Raw genomic sequence first — 23,900 nt, 5'->3', positions numbered from 1 at the left:
CATCCTTGCAATGTGGCTTCTAGCCATGATGGCTATGGTCTGCCCCGATGATCAGAGCCAGTGTGGTGTAGTGGTTAAGAGCGGTGGACTCGTAATCTGGTGAACCAGGTTCGATTCCCCGCTCCTCCACATGCAGCTGCTGGGTGACCTTGGGCTAGTCACACTTCTCTGACGTCTCTCAGCCTCACTCACCTCACAGAGTGTTTGTTGTGGGGGAGGAAGGGAAAGGAGAATGTTAGCCGCTTTGAGACTCCCTAGGGTAGTGATAAAGCGGGATATCAAATCCAAACTCTTCTTCCTCTTCTTCTGAATACTGGTTGCTAGGAACCATGGGAGGGCAGAGAGCTCTTCTGCTCAGATCCTACTTGCGAGTTCCTCACAGGCATCTAGTTGGCCACTGTGAGATCAGGATAGGTGGGCCATTGCCCTGATCCATCAGACCTCTCCTTGTGCTCTTAGGATCCTAGTTTCTTTTCCCATTCGAACGGTGCAGCAATAGCTCAAATTACGTTCAAGCGTTTTGGAAGAATCCAGCTCTTCCATTTCACACGGGATCTCAGTGGTCTAGAGAAAGCTGCACACAGCACTGTGCAGATGGTTTTGTAATTACAACACCAGAAAGACAGGCAATGCTTCCCCCTCTCCCCTTGTTTACTGGGATGGCTTGTGGTCAGAGTGAGGAAAACACACCTTTTTTTTTTTTTTAACGAGACGATTCTCTGCTGCCAGCGAAGCTCTGAGAAAGATCTGAATTCTAACACTGGTGGAACAATAGGTGTGTGTGCGTGCGTGCGTGCAGAATTGTTCTGGAGCCTCCCTCTCTCTCTCTCTCTCTCTCTCTCTCACACACACACACACACACACACACACTGCATCAGTTGCTTCCCGGTTCACAACAATTCAGATAATACGTGTTATGTTTGGGCTGAAAGACAGGGTAAGGATGTCAGCACAGTAACAGAGACTGCTGCCTTCTCCTGAGTCAGAGCATTGGTCGGCTAGCTCAATATTAGTCTACATTGCCTGTCCCCAGATCTTTGGAATTTCAGGCACGGAACATTTCCAGCCCAGAGAAACCAGGGATTGAACCTGAGGCCTCCCCTATGCAAGGCAGATGCTGTACCACTGAGCTACAGGACGCGCTTCAAAATCCATGTTACACGTAGCAAGAGGGGCTGGTTGGGACGGAAGGTTGTATCTAATGCTAGTCCTACTCAGAGGAGGCCCGTTGAAATGAATGGGCATGGCTAACTTATCTCCATTCATTTCAGTGTAGGATTCGCGCTGGATACAACCCAGAGTCGTCTTCTCTGTAGGGTAAACATGAGATGGAGTTGGGGGCTTGAATTGGGGTTCTAAGAAGCCAGGTTCTGACCTCCTGCAAGCCATGCGCCAAGCCTACCAGACTGAACTCTATGGTTGGGGTGGTATCACCTAGGCTGCAGTGGCTACTTGAACATTCTGTCAGCTGATTCCCAAGAGCCAATCCCTGCCCACTAGGCTCTATAAAACCCCAACCTCATCCCTTGCTCTTCAGTTTGAGGAGCTCATCTCTGGTGTGAGGTCACTGCCTAAACTCTTGCAGTGCTGATGTGGCACCTCTGGGTGCCATGGTGCTGTTGACATTTCCCACAAAGCCATTTTATATATATATATAAAAAACCCTGCCAACACACATGCACCACCTGCTTAGTCACGAGTTGGTGAGGGTGGTGGTGTTTCACCTCCTCTCTTAAAAACTACATAAAGTTGAAGAAGGAAGTTGGAAGTGTGACTTTCTTCCTCTTCCAGCCCTATGTGCTTTTCGGGGCTCAGATTAGCTCTGCGAGGTCCAACTTGTACCCAGATCCCTTGAAAATGCAAAATGTGTGCACAGGCAGCAACCTTTCTCAGTCTCTTGAGGTGATGGAGACGTGACCAGACAAGGTGGCACCCACAATACTCCTTCAGAAATCCAAACATGCCTGTAGGGCCGTGGAGGAGGACTCCTGCTTTAGTGAATTGCTGGCGTGGAGTTTAACCCCCCAGAGGCAGATTTAAGAGAGTGCAGCCGGTTCTTCCGCACTGGGCGCTGAGCCAAGAAGGTGCCCACAGGTGACACTTTGACACACACTGATGCAGAACGGAAGGCGGCAGGTTGCGGGGGCACCAAATTTTGGCATCACACAGGGCGCAGCTGAAATTTGAAGGGCCAAAGTCTGCCACTGCTGACTCCTGCCTGCCTGGTTTTACTTGATTTGATTTCTTTTCTTTACTTCATAACCTGCCTCCACTCCACTAGGATGGACTTTCGACTCCAAGATCCTACGGCCTGGAGCTTGGCTCCGACTGAGGCCTGATGTTCTGCTGGGGAAGCATCTTTTCAGCAACAACCTCTGGGCAGCGTAAGGAGGGAGGGCATCCTGGGAGGAAGGCAGCAAAGCCAGTCCCTTCCCCCACCCACCCCTCATCACATATACTCCCCCTTCACCCCTCAGCTGTCTCTCGCTTCTCAGAAATGTTTATAGTTACTTATCTCCTTGGTTTGAGGGAATAACATAACTCCATCCCCTCTGGCATTTCTCCGATGAAAATAGGGATGCCCTAACATACCCTCCAAAATTTCACTGATGAAGATAGGGACGCGGGTGGCGCTGTGGGTTAAACCACAGAGCCTAGGGCTTGCTGATCAGATGGTCGGCGGTTCAAATCCCCATGACGGTGTGAGTTCCCGTTGCTCGGTCCCTGCTCCTGCCAACCTAGCAGTTCGAAAGCACGCCAGTGCAAGTAGATAAATAGGTATAGCTCCGGCGGGAAGGTAAACGGCGTTTTCATGCGCTGCTCTGGTTCGCCAGAAGCGGCTTAGTCATGCTGGCCACATGACCTTGAAGCTGTACATCGGCTCCCTCGGCCAATAAAGCGAGATGAGCGCCACAACCGCAGAGTCATCAGCGACTGGTCCCTAATGGTCAGGGGTCCCTTTACCTTTTTACCATACCCTCCAAAATTTCACTGATGAAGATAGGGACGTCCTAAGCAAAAAGGGGACATTCAGTTTCTGAGAAGTGAGAAACGGCAGAGGGGTGAATGGGGAGAGCATTTGTGTTGAATTCAGGGCCATTTGGAAAGGGGACTAGCATAAACTGCCTCTGCCCACGTATGGAGGGGATCCGGGGGGGTTATCAATGCCGTCGGTGGCAGATGCTTTTAAGGTACATGCTGGCGTTTTCGATTACCGCAAGTGGGCTGAAAACCAGAACGTACGGGATGTGAGTGAATTGAGAAAGGATTAAATACTTGCTGACGGGTATTGATGGCTAGGTACGGTCAGTGTGTGTGTGTGTGTGCGCGCGCGCGCGCAGCGCGCGCATGTACTGTCTGACAGAATGTGCTTCTCTCTCTAGTTTAACTAGCGAAAGAAAGAAAGAAAGAAAGAAAGAAAGAAAGAAAGAAAGAAAGAAAGAAAGAAAGAAAGAAAGAACAGCAGCATCATTCGCAGGAACTGCAAACTCAATTCTTGTAAATGACCTCAGTCATAACAGGATTACTAAGACCACAGGTTTGAACCAGCAAGGGAAACTCATTTTCTTTGCACAGCAGCTTTTATGAGGGATGCGAAACTGCCATGGTTTGGCTGAGGACAGAGGTGGCCAACGGGTGGCCCACAAGGACCACCTCCATTTCCCCCTTTCTCCTTTCGTCACCTCCCCGCAGGCAGGGCTGACACCCTCAAGTGGTTGCTTGTTTTCTTCCCTAGTGAGGATCCTATGACAACCGCAGGCAGAAGTTTGACGGGCAAAAGGTTCTCCATGGCTGTGCCTCTGTGCTTGCAAAAGCTTTCCTTGCTGAATTCCTGCCTTCCACGGAGCCTTGGTGGACACGGGCATCTTGCCAGGGGAGCAAAACGTGATAGTTGTATCAGAGATGTTCCCCACGCTTAACACTAAATATGGCACATGGTTTCAAGAGTGCAAAGGTCACAGGGTCAGCCTGGAGATCAGTTATAGAGAGGCTTTTTCAGTGTGGGTGGGGCCAGAGACAAAAGTGGGTGGAGAAATTAATGTAAATTCTACCTTTGTAGAGTAGGCTAGTTTCTGCACATATCCACACACCCCTTTCTAGCCTCCAAAGCAAAGAATATGCATTCTTATTCTGATTACCACTACTACTATTATTTCATTTCCCACATAAAATTGAATTGAATTTTATTATTACGGTCACAGACCAGTTACAATATCAGGAAAATCATAAAACACAACAGGAATACATTGAATTGTAATTGGGTATATAGCGGCAGTTAAAAATATATATTAAATCTTGATCACTAAAATATAACCTAAAATTGCCATTTAAAACCTTAATCATTTTGGTAGTACAGCTTGTTCCCTGAGTTTTATGGCAGTCGCATAGAATTTGGCCACCCTTAGCGTGATCTCTAGATCCTTGTCCTCTACCAGGAGTTTTAGACATAAAATGGTTGTTTTTATCTTTATCATCTTTATCTTTATACCACACCTGTCTGGCTGGGTTGCCCAGCTACTCTTGGGGGCTTCCAACACATATAAAAGCATAATATACTGTATTTTTCCATGTATAAGATGCATCTGACAGGCGGGCATTCTACAGGGCGGGCGCCACCACCGAGAAGGCCCTCTGCCTGGTTCCCTGTAACCTCACTTCTCGCAGCGAGAGAACCACCAGAAGGCCCTTGGCACTGGAACTCAGTGTCCGGGCTGAACGATGGGGGTTCAGAGGCTCCTTCAGGTATATAATTCCCATTATCTCTGGCCTTTGGGCAAGGGCTGATGGGAGAAGTCTAATGATGGAGGACTGCAGGTGGGAATGGGGTAGAGATTTGATCCCGTTCACATTCAAAGGTGACCGTTCCCCATTCGCACTTTGCAAAACAATGCGAAACGTGAGTCGTCTTTCAAAATTTCACACTTCTCCAAATTTTGCAATGGAGTTCTTCAGCCAGTTGATGTACACAGAAATCCATACACAGGGGGTAAAGCATGCATTGAAATGCATATGGAAAATAACATAGAAAAATGCAATGTATTGGGGACAGTTGTTGCAACAACAACAAAAAGTGTATATTAGGCCAAATTGCATACACAAATATGCAATTTGTATTAGGAGAATTTTGTACCCAAATGCTGATGAATTTTTGTGAGTTGTAATCAAATAGCATCCAATAACAACCTTCAAATATCTCAAGGGCTTTCACATGGAAGAGGGAGCCAGGGGCGTACGAAGTGGGGTGCGGAGGGGGCGATCTGCCCGGGTGCCACTTGGAGGGGGTGACAAGATGGGCCCTGCCTCCCCCAGCTGTAGAGCAGCCAAGGGTGCATGCAGTCACTATGGGCGCCATTTGCGGGGCATCCGTACAGGCTGCCACTTTTGCACACCGTCCATATGGGCTGCCTCTCACACAATGACCATACGGGCTGCTGCGTGTGCACACTCTTTACAGGATGCCGCACATGCGCAGTCCGTACGGATGTCGTGTAAGTAGTAGCCCGTACGGACGTCGCATGTGGGCCACTGGGCGATTCGCCCCGCCCTTCAGTGTCCTTCCCTTGGTGCCAGAGTGGGTTCCTCTGCCACTGGAGGTAACAAGCTTGTCTTCTCCTGCTCTGGTGGATAGGATACAAACCAATGGAGTCAAATGGTAAGAAAGAAGTTACAGTGGTTCCTCTGGTTGCGAACGGGATCTGTTCTGGAGGCCCATTCACAACATGAAAAGTCTGCAACCTGAAGCGCCGTATCTGCGCAGGTGTGCAGTGTGATTTGGCGCTTGTGCGCATGTGCAAAGCACGATTTAGTGCTACGGCACATGCGCGAGCAGCGAAACCGGGAAGTAACCCTTTCCGGGTCGCCGCGGGATGCAACCTGAAAAAACGTAACATGAGGCATGACTGTAGACATTTGGAAGAAATATCTGACAGAGCTGTTAGACAGTGTAACGGTCTCCCTCAGAAGTAGGTGGACTCTGCTTCCTTGGAGGTTTTTAAGCAGAGTTTGGATGGCCATCTGCCGTTGATGCTTTAGCTGTGATTCCTGCGTTGAAGGGGGTTGGACTAGATGACTCTGTGGGTCCCTTCCAACTCTACAATTCTATGATGCTTTGGTTCTACTTGGGAGTCATAAGCAGGGCAGCCAGGGAAGTGAAGGGCGAATTGCATTTGGCCCTGTTCTGTTCTCTTCCAAACTTCCCGAAGTTCTGATTTAGCTTCCCCAGCTCGGTGTGAACCAAAAAGGTTGGGGGGGGAGGAGGGGGGTTAATCCATACCAGTGGCAATGCACAGTTTTGCAATTAGGCTAATATACTGAACATGGTGGAAGAGGGCACTGCGATTAAGTAGACTCCCAGGGAAGGAAGTGGCTTTTTATCACCTAGATCAGAATATTTATGAACCCTTCTTCGCTTCTCATGAGGTTATTGTATCTCAGGTAAGGCGAAAAGTAAGGCTCGCTTTCCCGACCATGATTTATAAGAAGGATGGGAGGGGTTTCCATGTCGCTGGCGGAGCAGGCCTTGCCTCTGCCAGAGGAAACATCCTTACAGTTCGGGAGGGGTCAGACGCGCACGTGGAACAAAGGAAGCTGAATCAGACCATCAGACTTCAGTGCCAGGCAGTGTCTCTCCAAGGCAGGAGACTCTCCAAGCCATGGCTGCAGTTGCTGGAGACTGAGCCTGGGATCATCTGAGAAGATGCTCCACCACCTTCATCTAAAATTAAAGTATTTTTCGCTCAATGGGATGCACCTGACCATAAGACGCACCTTGTTTTTAGAGGGGGAATGCAAGAAAAAAAAAAATTAGGGGAGCGCTGAGCAGAGCCCGTATGCATCCCAGGCTCTGCTCAGCGCTCCCTTTCACGAGCCGCGTGGAGCGTGTGTGCGGCGCTTGCAGGCTTTCCCCCGAGGAGGCTTTTGGGGGTTTTTCCGGGAAGTGGGAGAAGGGACTGAGGGGCTAAGCCAGAAGCTAGAACAGCAAGAGGGAGCGCTGTGCAGCGATCCCTCTCACTGTTCTGGCTTCTGGGATAGCTGCGCAGCCTGCATTCGCTCCATAAGACGCACACACATTTCTCCTTACTTTTTAGGAGGGGAAAAGTGCGTCTTATAGAGCGAAAAATACGGTAAGGTTCTAGTCCTCATGGTTCTGTGTAAACAGCTACATTTGACAAGGCTACAGAGAGCTGCTTTGCTCCGAAGTCAGACTGTTGGATCCATATTAGCTCAGTATTGTCAACACTGACCGGCAGCGTCTCTCCAGGGTTTTGAGCAGGAAATCTTTTCCAGCCCTACCTGGAGTTGCCATTGGGGATTCAAACCTGGGACCTTCTGTACACAACCTCCAGAGGGAGACCGTTGGCTTCAAAGGAACCGACAGCGCAGGTGGACTCACTCCATCAGACTGGGCTTCACTGCTAAAGAAATTTTAGGTTTTCACCAAACCTCTTTAATATATATATATATATATATATATATATATTCATTTTTCTTTTTCATTCATTACATACATCTCAAATTCTTAACATTTACTATATATTCCTCCCTCCCTCCCCTCCGAGGCTTCCCCCAACTGGTTTGTTTCTCTTTTCACCCATTTTGGTATCTCTTAACAGAAAAAGTTATTACAGTGGTACCTTGGGTTACATACGCTTCAGGTTACGTACGCTTCAGGTTACAGACTCCGCTAACCCAGAAATAGTACCTCGGGTTAAGAACTTTGCTTCAGGATGAGAACAGAAATCGTGCTACCGTGGCGCAGCGGCAGCGGGAGGCCCGATTAGCTAAAGCGGTGCTTTAGGTTAACAACAGTTTCAGGTTAAGAACGGACCTCCAGATTGAATTAATTACTTAACCAGAGGTACCACTGTAATAACATAGATGCTCCAATACTTTGGCCACCTCCTGAGAAGAGAAGACTCCCTAGAAAAGACCCTGATGTTGGGAAAGATGGAGGGCACAAGGAGAAGGGGACGACAGAGGACGAGATGGTTGGACAGTGTTCTCAAACTACCAGCATGAGTTTGACCAAACTGCGGGAGGCAGTGGAAGACAGGAGTGCCTGGTGTGCTCTGGTCCAGGGGGTCACGAGGAGTCGGACACGACTAAACAACTCGACAACAACAACAACAAAACCTAAAGACATTAAAATAACAGTAAATACACCATCATCTTTCACTATCTTCTAAACATTTTCTGATGCTAATAATGTGAATGGTACTGGGCACGGAGTCCTCAGAGGATGAATTGGACTCCCTACAGGTTGAGGATTTTGAGGAGCTGGCAGTCAGAGGCGGAGCTAGCTGCTCTGGCACCCGGAGTGGCACACATGCTGTGCACCCCGGGGCTGGGCGAGCTGCCCGCAGGGGCAGGACTAGCCACCCACGGGGGGCATGGCAAGCGTCCCAGGGGGCGACTCCCATGGCAAGCATCCCAGAGGGGTGGGGCAACGATGACACCCAGGGCGGACTGCACCTCCCGCATCCCCTCCCTCCGCCAGTGGGCAGTATCCTCTGGAACCTGTGCTTAAAATCCCCTTCAGGATACCTCTGGCTGGCAGGAAACCTGACAAAGAATGCTTGGAGTTGTGGAGCCACCACCACCCAGACCCCGAGAACAGTAACGCTCAAAGGTCTGGGTTGAAGAGTGATGAGATGGCGTGCATCGAGAAACCCAGTTTATGAGTAAAGGGCCTCCTCAAGAGTAAGGGCAGGGCCTAGGGCCAGCCTTCCTCAACCTTGGATCTGAAGCTATGGTTGGACTACAACTCCCAACATCCGTAGCTGGCAGCTTAGGGGTGATGGGAGTTGTAGTCTGACAATAGCTACAGATCCAAGGTTGAGAGTCCTACATTGGTGGGGGTGGGGCTGGATGACCTTTGGGGTCCCTCCCAACAGGCCTGGAAGACTAGAGTAGTGGCACCCTCCCTGTGGAATGCCCTCCCACCAGATGTCAAAGAGAACAACAACTACCAGACTTTTAGAAGACATCTGAAGGTGGCCCTGTTTAGGGAGGCTTTTAATGTTTGATGTACTACAGTATTTTAATATATTTTTTGGAAGCCGCCCAGAGTGGCTGGGGAAGCCCAGCCAGATGGGCGGGGTATAAATAATAAATAATAATAATAATAATAATAATTAAAAAGGTAAAGGTACCCCTGCCCGTACGGGCCAGTCTTGACAGACTCTGGGGTTGTGCGCCCATCTCACTTAAGAGGCCAGGGGCCAGCGCTGTCCGGAGACACTTCCGGGTCACGTGGCCAGCGTGACATCGCTGCTCTGGCGAGCCAGAGCCGCACACGGAAACACCGTTTACCTTCCCGCTGGTAAGCGGTCCCTATTTATCTACTTGCACCCGGAGGTGCTTTCGAACTGCTAGGTTGGCAGGCGCTGGGACCGAGCAGCGGGAGCGCACCCCGCCGCAGGGATTCGAACCGCCGACCTTTCGATCGGCAAGTCCTAGGCGCTGAGGCTTTAACCCACAGCGCCACCTGTGTCCCATATTATTATTATTATTATTATTATTATTATTATTAGTTCATAAGTTCTCCTTCAGGAGCTATTTAGTTGTGGGAAACATCAGACGTAATCAAACCCCACTGAGACACGATACAGATGAATTGATTAATAACCAATGAATAGATAAATGAGTAACAACGCTGCTCTTTAGCCCATCTTTGTGAACCCAGAATGTTTGCGCAGGAAGGAACAGGAGGCACACATTAGCGATCTCCAGCCCTGGACTTTTCCAGCTCCAGGGTCTTTGGCTCCCGGGTAACTCATTGAGCAGAATTCCTAGGAAATGTTGCATAATAGAAAGTTGAAGGGCATTCGTTGTCTCCAGATCTCATTATAGTTGGCTGGTGCAAGGCAGTGTGGGGTGGGGTAGATCATAATGTTTATTTTGTTAAAAGGCTGGCTGTGGTCCCAGTGGGGCTTATGGAAGAAAAGGGGGAAACCTCCTGGTATTTCATTTTATGCTTTTGCTATTGGAACATGGGAAGCAGCTTCAAATGGAGCCAAACCATTGGTCTATTGAGATGAGTGTTGCCTTATAGGTGGGTCTTCAGGTTGTTGGGACGTGGGTGGTGCTGTGGGTTAAACCACAGAGCCTAGGACTTGCCAATCAGAAGGTTGGCGGTTCGAATCCCCGCGACGGATTGAGCTCCCATTGCTTGGTCCCTGCTCCTGCCAACCTAGCAGTTCAAAAGCACATCAAAGTGCAAGTAGATCAATAGGTACCACTCCGGCGGGATGGTAAACGGCGTTTCCGTGCGCTGCTCTGGTTTGCCAGAAGCAGCTTAGTCTTGCTGGCCACATGACCTGGAAGCTGTACGCCAGCTCCCACGGCCAATAAAGCGAGATGAGCGCCACAACCCCAGAGTCGGCCATGACTGGACCTAATGGTCAGGGGTCCCTTTACCTTTACCTTTACCTTACCTGGTGATGCCAGAGGTCAAATCTGGGACATTCTGCATGCAAAGCAGGTGCTCTACTACTGAACTACACCTCTGCTGTGATGGCAGTTTTGTTTCTCCCATCGTTTCAGAAGATGCAGATTTGACAGGTGCGCCTTTAAATGCAAGCTGAATTGAATATCTCCTCTTGAAGCCCTCTTCTTCCAAAACAAGCAGCAGAGGGAAAATTTAGCAGGATTTTAGACATATTGGAAAAGGAAGTTTCAGATTTGAATGGTACACTGGCTGGGACAATGGAGGCAGGAATTCTGACTGTAGCCTTGCAGGTGAGACCTGCCAGCAAAGAAACTGGTGATGGTTTGGAGGTGCAGTGGTACCTCGGGTTAAGTACAGTGGTGCCTTCCAAGACGAAATTAATCCGTTCCGCGAGTCTCTTCGTCTAGCAGTTTTTTCGTCTTGCGAAGCAAGCCCATTGACGGCTTAGCGGATTAGCGCTATTAGCGCTATTAGCAGCTTTTAGCGGCTTATCGGCTTAGCGGATAAGCAGATAAGCAGCTTAGCGGCTTAGAAAAGGGGGGGGGACCCGCAGGAACTCGCAAGACATTTTCGTCTTGCGAAGCAAGCCCATAGGAAATTCATTTTGCGAAGGACCTCCAAAACGGAAAACCCTTTCGTCTAGCGGGTTTTCCGTCTTGCAAGGCATTCGTCTTGCGCGGCACCACTGTACTTAATTCGTTCCGGAGGTCTGTTCTTAACCTGAAACTGTTCTTAACTTTAGCTAATGGGACCTCCCACTGCCACCACACGATTTCTGATCTCCTCCTGAAGCAAAGTTCTTAAACTGAGGTAATATTTCTGGGTTAGCGAAGTCTGGAACCTGAAGTGTATGTAACCTGATGCATATGGAACCTGAGGTACCACTGTACATCAAGACAGTGGTAGGTCTGAACTTGCAAAGTTCCCGTCAGATTCGGTAGCTAAACAATTAAATGGCATCTATCAAGGTTGGAAATTGAACTCAAGTCCTCCTTTCACACCAGTACGGATGCTCATTTCACATTCGTGACATAGGCTTCAGATCCAAGGCTACTAATGGATATGCCGATAATCTGCTTGCTACCTTCCAAGGAATTGATCTTGGGTGTGCATGGACTGGGGGGGACCCTGTATCCCCCTTTGCTGTTCCCCAATTAACTCCTTGACCCTGAACTATTGCTACACAGGGAGCTAGCTGCCTGTGTTGCCTCTTGGGCCGGACCAGCACTAAGTTAAAAGCCAGTGAGTTATGAGGCTGGCAAGCCAACAGACTCTCTGGAAGTGGGATGCGGAAAGCAAAATGACCCAAAGGCTACAATGCACTCACCAATTCCGGTGCTTTCAGTTGTGTGTGGAACAAAGTGCAGGAAGCCAACATCTCTGCTTATTTGTTACTTTTTGCATGCCGACTGTCCTCCAAAGACATTTGGAGCAGCAAACAGGGCCTTCTGCTACCTGCACGTCAACCCTGCGAGGTAGGTAAGGCTGAGAGGAGGCAACAGCCCCCCCTGGTCGTGCAGAAGGTTTTTCAAGCAGGGATTCAGACCTGGGCAGTGTGAGTGGCGATCCTGGTCTGCCCATCTTGGCCTCGCTGATATGGTCCAAAGCAAAGCAGAGCAAGATGTTTGGCACCACCTTGGCTGCAGGAGTTGCTGGGATGATGATGATGATAATAATAATAATAATAATAATAATAATAATAATAATAATAATAATAAATTTATTATTTATACCCCGCCCATCTGGCTGGGTTTCCCCAGCCACTCTGGGCGGCTTTCAACAGAATATTAAAACACGGTGGTCTGTTAAACATTAAAAGCTTCCCTATGCCGCTAGGATTCTCGTGGCCCAGAAATGGAAAACCCAGGAGATTCCAACTGTAATGGAGTGGCAGACGAAATTGTTTGAATATGTAGAACTGGCGAAAATGACTTACAAAATTCGATACCAAAAAGTAACAAAGTTTGAAGAGGAGTGGAGTAAATTTGTTGTGTACATACGGAATAGCTGCAGAAGTTTAAAAACTGTAGCAGGGCTAATATAAATCTTGTGACGTGGATAGTGTATAAATAAGAATCTGTAAGAGAGGATGTAAATTGTGAAAACCGAAGCGGGGAAGGAAGGAAGTCTGGGCGGTAATTGCGCAGGGTAAATAAGAAGATACAAAAATGTTGAATGTATAAGTTTACGTTTGATTTATTTTTGTTTTAGAAAATCAATAAAAAGCATTATGTAAAAAAATAAAACATTAAAAGCTTCCCTAAACAGGGCTGCCTTCAGATGTCTTCTAAAAGTCTGGTAGTCACCGGCAGAATCCGGGACCAAGGAGAAGAGTCAGTGGAAGAAGATTGGAAAAAATTTAAAGCATATCTTCAAAAATATTGTAAAATTAAGGAATGTTAGAAAGATGTTGGAAAAAGAAAATTAGGTGGTTTTGGTAGAAATAATATAAAGGGTTAAGTAAAAATGAGTTGATGAACTTGATGAAAGAGAGGACGTTAAATTATAATATAATAAATTAAATTACTTAAATGAAAATAAGGTTGGAAGGATTTGCTGAAATAACGATTTGAACTAGAATACAAAATTGGGAGGTGAGGGGAGGTCAAGGAAATAAGTAAAGGAAGAAAGTTATGTAAAGGTTTAATCAGTTCTTTTTATATTTTTAAGTGAATGTATTTTTCATTTTCATTTTTATTTTTATTTCTTTGTCGTTGTTGTATTCTTTTGTATTTTGTATTGTTCTTTTTTCTATTTGTAACTTTTAAACTCTGAATAAATATCACTAAAAGTCCGGTAGTCACCACCCCACAGCCTCTCCATCCTTTATCCAAGCAAGCAAGGGGCATTAACACAGTTCAAGCACACCTTCCAGCCAAGATGGAGCATGAGAATGCAGAGGTGTGTCTTGCAGAGAATCCGGGGGGGGGGGGGGCAGCATTTGACACACACACACACACCCCAAATCTGAGACTCCCCACTCCTGGATAAGGTGGTGCAACCGCTTATTCTCCCTCCCTCCCACCCCCAGTGCGTCAGAATGGAAGCCACAGGCTGTTAATTCATTGCTGGGAAGTTAATCTGCTCTGTGGTTTCGGCTGCCCTTATTCTTTAAATGCACAGCTGACGACGGTGCAGTTCTGTGCATTTTGCAGCCCATGTGCTTATGTCCATGTTAATGGGCAGAGAAACCTAAGCAGCTGCCTAATACCGAACCAGGCTACTGGTCCATCCAGTCCAGGATTGCTTGCACCGACTGGCAGCCTCTCTCTACCTGGAGATGCCCAGGATTCGATCTCAGGATCTTTTACGTGCAAAGCAAGTGTTATTCCCAGCTGCGTAGGTGGGCAGTGCAGCAGAGCTCACTGGTTCTGAAACAGGCAACCTGTCTCCACCAGGTAGATGAGGGGAGATTCAGCCTTTCCTCCTCCTGGACCCTACGTAAATTTCCATTTGGTTTGTCCTTATGCTTTTAAAAAAACAAAAATACACTTTGGTGTGCTGCTATTTTCTTCTTTTTTACTTTGCATTCGTTGCATTTTGTTGATCAGCCAGCTTCTCTTAGCCACTCCGAGCATCTCTGTAAAAGGTGAATTTTGTATTTATAAAATAAAAATAATTATAGAGAGAGGTTTGCAAGGCTGCACACAGAGAGACAAGCACAAATGCCGTGGATCAGTGAGAGACCTTCTAAGCAGGAGCACTGTAGGCCTGGAATGTTTGCAGGTTCTAGACTGCAGGCTGCTCCCCATGTTTTTTGCTTTGTGCAACCTGTGGCTTTCCAGGTGGTTTTGGACTACACCTCCCATGAGCCCTTGCCAGTGGTCCGGGATGATGTCAGCAGAGCAGGTTCCTCGCCCCTGGTGCAGTGGAAGGACGGCCAGCCCCTTTCCCTTGTCCTCTGCAGCTTGAACTGGCAAATGTCTGTTCCCAACAGCCTCTGCCCTGAGCCACGCCCTGCCTGTCTCCTTGGAAAGCCATCCAAGGTTGCAATCCTGACCCCACTTATCTGAGAGTATGTCCCACTGAATGCAACAGTACTTCTGAGTAGATGTGGCCAGGCTTGCGCGGTAAGCTACTAAAAGTCACTGCGTCCAGTGGCAGTGAGTTCCGCAGGTGAACGGTGTGAACGTGTCCTTCCTGGGGGAAGGGGCAGTAGCTCAGAGGTTAGACAATCTGCTTTGCCTGCAGAAAGTCGCAAGTTCAATCCCTGGCATCTCCAAGTAGTGGCTGGGAAAGATTTCATGATTAAAAGCCTGAAGATCTGCTGTGAGTCAGTGTAGACAATACTGAGCTAGGTGGACCCAACTGTCTGATTTGCAGTGTCCTTATTAATTTTTGCCTTTTACACAGAGCCATGGGGACTAGAATCTTACTTTGATTTTAGGGGAAGGACCATAGTGCAATGACAGAGCACCTATCTGCTTTCCAGGCAGAAGGTTCCCCAGTGGCATTCCCACATAGGGCCTGAAGTCCCGGGGAGCTGCTGCCATTCAGTACGGCCAGCTCCACGCTGGGTGAAGCAATGGTCTGTTCCTTTGTTCCTCTGTAACATCAATCATGGGGGCTGCCCTAGTTTCCCTGCATCTTTTCCAGCTGTGCGTTGTGCAGTGACTATTCGCAGTATTCCTAGCGCAGCCACAGCACGGATTTATATAACAGCACAGCGATACTGGCAAGTTTTATTTCCCACCCCTTCCTTAAGGATTCCTAATATGGCCTTCGCCTGTTACAGGGCTGAGTCAACAATTCCCTTTCCTGGCCAATGACCATCAGGTCAGACCCCCCCCCCCCCAGCAGTGTACATACCAAGTTAGGCAAATTTGGGTTTCGTTTCGTTTCTCCCTTCTTCTCCATCCACAGAGTTTGGAGGGGGTGGAAACCAAGCCTTTTGGAGCAGACTGCAGCCAGCTTGGAGTTTCAAAACACCCACTTCTCGAATGGGTGAAAACTCAGGAGGCTTAGGGAAGCTTTTAATGTTTGATGTTTTATCGCTTTTTTATTATTAATAATATTCTGTTGGGTGCCGCCCAGAGTGGCTGGGGAAACCCGGCCAGATAAGCGGAGTATAAATAAATCATCATCACCATCATCATTATCTTACAAAGAGCCCTAAGGGGGGTCTCTCTTTTTCTCTCTCTAAAGTGAGTATATAGGGAACAAAAACTTAATATAGGGAAAATAGGGAACAATTCTTAATCTTTTGTTGGAAGCCGCCTAGAGTGGCTGGCGAAACCCAGCCAGATGGGCGGGGTATAAATAATAAATTTATTAGTATTAGTATTAGTATTAGTATTAGTATTAGTATTAGTATTAGTATTAGAACAACAGCTCCAAATGAACCTAGGAATCTGCCTTGTACTGACTCAACTGATGCCACAATCCTCATGCTAACGTCCACTGCATGCTGACTTTTTGCCCAGAGGGTCCCCAGCCTTTGCCCTCTGGAACTGTATGCTCAGCGCAAAAGCGCACACATGGATTTATCCCGCTGCCAAGTTCCTCGCTCTCTTCCCGAGACTGAGCATGCCCAGCCAGCCACAGCAGAGGCCATGCACCCTGCGACAGATGGGGCCGTTGGAAGCCGTTTTGCTCCAAGCCAGGTGGTTCATCCATCCAACTCAGCTGGCAGCAGCAGAGGCAGCTCTTTCCTACCCCTTGGGCTTCTGGTCCTTTGAAATGGAGAGGAACCAAGGGCCTTCTGCAAGTGAAGCAGGTGTCCTGCCACTGAACTAAGAGCCCTCCTCCCCTCCTAGCTTCGCACAGGGTCTTTCCAGCACTGTTAGCGCAATTCTACAACTGGAGGTGTCAAGAATTGGACCTGGGAATCTTCCGCATTCTGGGCTCTTATTGTACGTTAGGCGTGGGGAACCTTTGGCCCGCCGGATGTTGCTGAACTACAACTCCCATCAGCCCCAACGAGCCCAGCCAATGGCAAGGCATGATGAGAGCTGTGGTTCAGAAACATCCCATGGGCCAAACCTTTGACCCCCAACTCCTTTGGGTGCTCTGAACTTTGTCTCTTTGAATCAACCTTCTCCACCAAAACGTGGTTAGACAACACCTCGCATCACCCCTGAGCATCCGTCACAGCGCTTGTGAGCGATGGGAGCTGGAACCCAAAATACCCAGCAGACACACCGGGTCAGGAAAAGCCTCTCTAAATATTTTGCATCGCCAGGTCTTCACCAGAGGGGAGACGATGGTGTCAAGATACACCTTGAGATCTGCGTCTGCAAACCCACATCCTGCCAGCTTGAGACTGTTGGGGAAACTAGCTACATAAAAAGGACCCTCAGGTTGTTTTGTTATGCGTTCTACCATTCGCACATCCCCAAATGGGAATTTATTAGCATTCCACGTTGTTGTTGTTTTTGCAAAGAGTGGGAAGGAAGACCTGAAAGTTCAATGGACATGTGGAAAAGCTGCTGCATCTATCTGTGCCCAGGACCTCTGGGGACATTCTCCACAAGGTGGATGTAGGACTGAGAAGCTGCCCCCAGGAGACATTGTGTTTGTCCTTCAGACCATGGCCAACCTGCTCTCTGCTTGTTATTTGCCATAGATGATCTGGACAGAAGACTTCCAGGTCTCCACCAAACATTACCCTTCCAATACATGGAGAGAGCAGGCAATGGAATGTCAACATGGCTCTGTACTGCAGTGTCAGCCATGAATTTAGAAGGAGCCTCACTGTAGAGCAGAGCTTCCCAACCTTGGGTTTCCAGCTGTTTTGGGACTACAACTCCCATCACCCCTGACCACTGGTCCTGCTAGCTAGGGATGATGGGAGTTGTAACAGCTGGAGACTTAAGTTTGGGAAACTCTTGCTTTAGAGTACAGGTTGTTAAGAGAACTACATGGGGCCACCATAGCTTTCAGAGCACCGTCTCCTTTTTGAGACCACACTGACCACCAAACAATGTCCTGCAAGGAGTTCTGTTCTTTGAGGAAGCGAGATACACCTAGTACATTCTGCCTGAAGCCGAGATAGGGCGGCTACCTAGCAGGGATGCTGTAGAAGTGGTTTGACTTCACCCCCAGAGGCACACTCCATTGTCTCTTGAGACAGATGGATGTCAACAAGTAGCAGCTTTCAAGCATTGGTTGCGGGTTGGACTAGATGAGGGATTTTCAGGACCCACTATTGACCCAAACATGCATTTGGGGACCCATTTCTTAATCTCTTGCCATCTATTTCCATGGTGGCAGTGCTCCTGGCTTCACTGTTGCTCCTGTTAAACCACCTTGGACTTACTCATGGATCCCATCCCACGAATTGAAGACCAGTAGACTAGATTACCTGGGAGGTCCCTTCTCTCTCTAGGATTTTTGTTATCCACAAGCAGGGCCTTATCTCCAGGGACTTGGACAAGATCCAGTTGGCTGGGTCCAATTTCAACTTTCAGAAAAGACCTTTGGCAGCTTTCTAACACCTCCATGCAGAGTCAGTGGACCTTATTATAGAATCATAGATAATGGTTGAGTTAGAAGAGAGCCCCCAAGGGTCATCTAGCCCCAAACCCATGTAACACAGGATCTTTTGCCCAGCATGGGGCTCGAACACACAACCCGGAGATTAAGAGGCTCACGCTCTACCGACTGAGCTACATCCCAGGCCTTGTTCATTTCAGAGGTCAATGTATTATGCTTCTTTAAGGTGAAACTCTCAAGAAAGTGACTTGATATTATCTCCAGGAGGGGGGTATTGCTCTGTGCCCAAAGGAGAGTCACAAATGAAGCCAGAAGCAGATAATGAAGCCCTAGAGCAGTGTTTCCCAACCTTGGGTCTCCAGCTGTTTTTGGACTACAACTCCCATCAACCTTAGCTAGTAAGACCAGTGGTCAGGGATGATGGGAATTGTAGTCCGAAAACAGCTGGAGGCCCAAGGTTGGGAAACACTGCCCTAGAGAACCTCTGGTCCCCAGAAGTTGCTGAACCACAACTCCCAACATTCCCGGCCATTGGTCATGCTGGTTAGGGCTGAGGGAAACTAACTCAGCGACGATGGGAGGGCCAAAAGTTCCCCAAATCCTGCCCAAGTCTGTGGCCTTGCAAAAACTAAATATCCACAGCCCACAAAGAGACTAGAGTTCTGGGTTTTTTTGCAAAAACTTTTAGAATAAGGTTTATTACCCCGTTTAAAAAAATAGATATAAAATAACAGCACGTTCTGCCCAGCAGAAAACATTATTGTCAAGACTTTCCCGTAGCCTCGCTTTGTGCAAACAGTTTTTCAGTTATGAGTTATGTAAACATTAGAAGTCAAGTGTTCAAGTTCCACCCCTCCTCCACATACAGTAGAACTGCTACAAAAATAGATATGTTCATGACTGACACGTTTCCAAAAATCCCGACATCCGCCTGCATCGCTGCAATCCGCACAGCCCAACAGTCACTGCGCCAAAGCTATTCCAAGCTTTCCGTCACAACCGCCTCTTCGCCCTGAACAGGGCTCTCCGGGAGCGAGCGGATCGCTTCCGGCCGGCCCTCAAGGTCATAGCTGCGCGCTATTTTAAAAGCGGCAACAGACGAGAGCGACCTCTGGGGACTTGGTTTCCTCTCCCGTCATCGCCTTCTCCCAGCCGCACTGGCCGATTTAATGCAAGCCCCTTACAACTTGAAAGGGAACGATTCCAAGTAATCCTTTAAGACCGGGTTGAGAGGGATGTGCCTTAAGTTCTCTCTGCCGTACGTCGCCACGATGTTTTTCCGACAGAGTTCCTGCAAGGACCGCATGCGCTCCTTGCGCAGCGGGGCGACCAGGGCTTTCCGCGGGGAGCTGACATAATGCTCCAACAGCTGGAAGAGACAGTCAAACACTTCTTTGCTGCCGTCCAGGCTGAAGCGGCCAGCCTGGAAGACCACGCGGATGCTCGTGGGTCCGGTGGCAGTCTTAACGCTAATGGTGAAGAAACAGTTCTTCTGCCGGCTGTCCCGGATGAGGAAGGTCCCCAGCGGCTCGCCTTTGAGTTTCTCATGGGCCGCGTTGACCGACAACGGTCCCCAATAAAACCCGCACTCATCCAGCAAGGCGCTGGTGCGAATGATGGTGCTGAAGTCCGCCTGCGAGCGAAAGGTGTGGAAGTGGGTGTCCCGGGGCGCGGCGCTGGCACAGCCGAGAGCGTGAGGGACTCGGGCTTGCAGGGCGTCCCGCAGCGGGGGCTCAAGTCGACACCTCAGGCCTGTGGCGATCCCATTCTCAGGCGTGACGCTGCTATGTGCTACCATCCTACAGACTTGGCCCGCCGGTGTGGTCTTCCATAGCCTCCGGGGCCTGGGAAGCGCTACTGCGACGGGGCTCTCCTGCAAGGCAAAAGAAAGAAGCCACAAATCAGGAGAAGGTCTACCAGGAAGGAACAGCCTCTTGAGAAAAACCACAAAGCTTTGGCTGATCTGCCCTAAGTAAAGACAACACTCAGGTCTGAGCGAGCTCATTCATGTCCTTCTCTCTCTCTCTCTCTCTCTCTCGTTTGAAAAGGGAAAAATGAGCACCAGGCTAAGTAACATTTACACATGCTCGCAAGTGGTTTCCTCTCCTCAGCCACAGAATGCATCAGAGGCCCACTGATGGGAACCGCCGGTTCAGAAGCCCGCCTTTCCCATCAGTTGATTAAACCCGATAGCGCTGTTACTTACACAGCGCTAGAATTTATCTCCGAGGCTGCTCTCCGGCCAGGAACAAACTCACCCCACACACAAAAAAGGTGTCACTTCTGAGTAAATTATTTCACCCCTCCTGCCCCACCGTAGTAAGATGATGTAGTCCACGCTCTCCCTTTTTTTTTTCCAGACCCTCCCCCCTTGGTTTTGCTCTGAATGTTTATGAAGAGAAGGAGGAGGAGTTTTCAGAGAATTTTATATATGTCTCTTTCTGAATGAATAAATGCAGGGCTCTAGAACAGCAGTTCTCAACCTGTGGGTCCCCTGTTGGACTACAACTCCCATCATCCCTGAGCTCTGGTCTTGCTAGCTAGGGGTGATGGGAGTTGTAGTTCAACATCATCTGGGGACCCACAGGTTGAGAAAGGCTGCTCTAGAAGAAGAGGCTGTGGCTTACTGGGGCAGCTGTATGCTGCAGTGGGGAGGGGAGTTGGAATCATGTAATTGTTGCAAGGACACCCCAGGGTCATCTAGTCCAACCCCCTGCAACACAGGAATAAATGTGGAGTTGTGCAAGAGAATCATGCCCCACCATTTCTGCTCTTGCAGCAACCTTTGCTGGCCTGGGACTCCCCCCTCCAGATGTTTCTGCAGCGCATCTCCCATCCGCACTGCTCTGCTGGCTGAGGCTGGTGGGGGTTGCTAGCTCCAAACATCTGGAAGCCCCCAGGTCAGCAAAGGGTGCTCCACTTCTGTGTTTCAAAGCATGGGAACTCAGGAAAGAGTGGGATTTCTCCAGTTTGGGATCAAATCCCCCAGAGCAGAACACAGCTTGCCAATATGAATAGATTCCTTTGTGCAAACCAAAAATAATAATAACGTGTGGTTTGCCTGCTTGCCAAATCACTGAGTAATCCTAGATCGCCCTCTAGGAGAAGTGCTTCCCCTCCCTCCTGCTTCGCAGTGCCCCCCCCCCAATCTCATGGGATCTTAAGGCTATAATCTCCCCATGCACACACAAATCAACCCCTGTGAACTTGTAAAGCATTATTCCACTTGCTCTTAGACTCTCTCTCTCTCTCTCTCCCTCTTTTTTAAAAAGAATTGCTTGCACTTTAAGTGGTCCAGTTTAAATGGCTTCCTATTATTGATATATCTTCGGCATCCACCGGTGGGGAGGCAGGCAAAGCCTTTGCCCAGCCGAAACTGCTCGTAACTGCCAGGGATGAGTTCCTAGCTCCCAGCATCCACTAACCCCTGACAGCTCACGGGTCGATACATCTCCTTCACCTGCCTTGACCTTCCTGGCAAGCATAGATTTTAGGATTTATCCCCCCCGGTCAGTTTATAGATCTCGGTTGGCACGTCACTGAGAATGCACAATGCATTCTCAGAAATCGAGCCTCCCAGTTACGCCTGGAGGTCTGCAGCCGGTCAGATTCTGAGTCGTCCGCAACGTGACACAGACTCTCTAATTGCTTCCAAGTTGAGGGGAAGCAACAGCTGGCATCTGTAGAGGCTCCATAAAGTGCAGGATTCGGATCTCGCTGCAAGACCGGTGTCAGCAACTACCACTGCCAGGCAGTGATGAATAATATTAGGAGTCATGAAAATTTTACGGGACCTCACGAACGGGAAATGACTGATCTGACAAGGCGCTGAGCTGGCAGCTGGTTGCCGGGACCACCGTAGGCTCAAATAGGATGGAGCAGGAAAAGAATTATCTCAACCCTCTCCACCTCACTTTTCGGCACCCAACATGCTATCACAAGAAAAGCGGTCTGGACCATGTGGTATGATGCTACCACGAAGGTCTCCCATCCATGCCCTCCAATTCTGCAACATTCTTTCTCCTCCAAAGTGCCTTGTGCCACTCCAAAGCTTGCTTCCCTTAACCTGCCCACAAAGGAGCCCTGTGTCACTCAAAAGCTTGCTACTTTGCTCCTGGAAACGGCCTGTGTGGTTTTATTTTATTATATAGCATTGCAATAAATCTGTAAAAGGCCTTGCCTTTGAAAGAGGGCACAGGGAATATTTGGGGCAAGGCAAACAAGGACAGATTATACTGCAGTAGGTGGTTCTTATGCATGACAGGTACATCACTGTAACCCAAATACTAATCCTTTTCTGGACAAGTGTGGAAGGCAACATTTAACTGCCATGTAGTTCATTTACATACAGAGGATGAGGTACAGCCTGTTTCTCCAGAATTTTAAGGGTTTTGGGAGGGAGGGGGGAAGGCTGAAAGGAGCGAGCTATATCTACCAACACTTCATTAAATCTGCAATAAGACTTCTAAAGAAGTTTGGCACAAACTTCCTAAAGGAGGAAATCTTCAGGCGAAGGGGCAAAGGAAAGCAGTTGGGGAAGAGCTTAGTTTTCATAAATGCAAACAAAGGCGCCCTCCCCAAAAGACCTCTCTCTCTCTCTCTCTCTCTCCTTTCCCCACCAACCTCCGTTTGGGAGGCACCGCGGGCCGCTTGCGTTTCAAAGCGGTCACCCTAACGCAAGAGAGGCGACCGAAAAAGAGACGTTTCAAGGCGGCGCCTCTTGAAGCGGCGCTCCAGATCTCCGCGGCTGCTCCGCTCCACATTTGCTAAAGGTCGCTGCGATCCGTTTCGGGTTGTGTGTGTGTGTGTGTGTTTTAAGTGCGCCTGGGGTTTTTTCCTCTCCAAGCTGCAATCCTGCGCTTTGGGGAGAGGGGCGCGTTTCCTTCCAAGCAAAGCAAGCTCGGCTTTTTATTTTCTATTTTTTTTGTCCCCGCTCCCTAAAATACCCCGCTCCCTAACTTCGCCCTCCCCGCACCAAAATGGCTCCAGAATCCTGCTCTGCCTCTCCCCCCCCCGGGGGGGGGGGTTGGAGAAGAGAATCGGCATCTCTACCTGGCGCAACCCGGAGTGTCTGCCTTACCTCGGGGACGCGCCGCTGCTTCTTAACCCGAGGGGACCGGCACTCCGGAGAAGGGTGGCCGTCGCCCCCGCCGCTGCAGTCGCTGCTGCCGCCTCCCAGCCTCCGCTCGGAGCTGCTGCTGCTGCTGCCCTGCCGGGGCTCGGCAGCCGCATCATCCGCTCGGGCCGCCGCGAAGCCACGTCGAGGGGCGCTGCTGCGCGGGACCGAGGCTGCTGTTCCTGTCGAGGCCGCGGCCGTCTCTCCTGATCGCCGCAGCTGATGGCTTTTTAACCCGCCTCCCTCCTCCTCGGTGCTAGCACCGCCCTCCCTGCCTCCCTCCCTCCCGCGGTTCTGCGAAAACACGTGCCTGCGCCTCTTCGCCGAACACTTTCGCTTTCCGTCCTGGCCACATCAAAGGCGCCTCGGGAGGGGAGGGAGCTGGAGGTGGCGCGGACGCGCCCTCTGCGCCCCTTCGCTCGCTGCGCGCAGGGGGCCGGGGCAGGGCTCCAACCCACCTTTACCTGCAATTGCCGGATTTACGGATGAGCTATGCATGCTATAGCTTAGAGCCCCACTCTCTTGGCCCCCCCCCAAAAAAAAAAATTAAAGGAAAAAAAGAACTGGACGTACCTTTCCAAAATATAAGATAAAAAACAAAGTAAAACCTGCAAATGGCTTACCTATTAGGTCCATAAAACGCCATATATAGCATATATTCAACACAAAAAACAGAGGCAGTTTGTTGTTGGCAAAGAACAGCTGGACATATAAAGGGCCCCATAACCTTCACTAGTTTATGGCCTCCCCAAACCTAAATGCGGCCCTGCCTGCAACCCCAGAGGTGCAAACCTTAAGGAAATTTGGTGCGGGGGAGCAGGGCAGGTAAGCCCTGCCCCACACAATCGATCGCATATCGCACTATTTGAATGGCAATGCCCATCGACAGAGTTGGCTCCC

General features: G+C 49.3%; 1 protein-coding gene across 1 annotated transcript; it reads right to left on the bottom strand.

Annotated features, from left to right (window-relative positions):
• Nucleotides 1-18,551: 18,551 nt before the first annotated feature.
• SOCS1 (suppressor of cytokine signaling 1) lies at nucleotides 18,552-23,198 on the bottom strand. The gene is made up of 2 exons (XM_079954054.1): nucleotides 22,965-23,198; nucleotides 18,552-19,757 (listed from the first exon to the last, which is right to left on the bottom strand). The coding sequence occupies exon 2, from the start codon at nucleotides 19,680-19,682 to the stop codon at nucleotides 19,065-19,067; it is 618 nt and encodes a 205-aa protein (XP_079810180.1). The 5' UTR covers nucleotides 19,683-19,757; nucleotides 22,965-23,198; the 3' UTR covers nucleotides 18,552-19,064.
• Between the last annotated feature and the right edge of the window lie 702 nt (nucleotides 23,199-23,900).

Source organism: Podarcis cretensis (genome assembly GCF_951804945.1).
Source record: "Podarcis cretensis genome assembly, chromosome: 14".
Lineage (NCBI taxonomy): Eukaryota > Metazoa > Chordata > Lepidosauria > Squamata > Lacertidae > Podarcis > Podarcis cretensis.
Note: the sequence above shows the minus strand (reverse complement) of the source record. Positions and strands in the feature narration are given on the sequence as shown.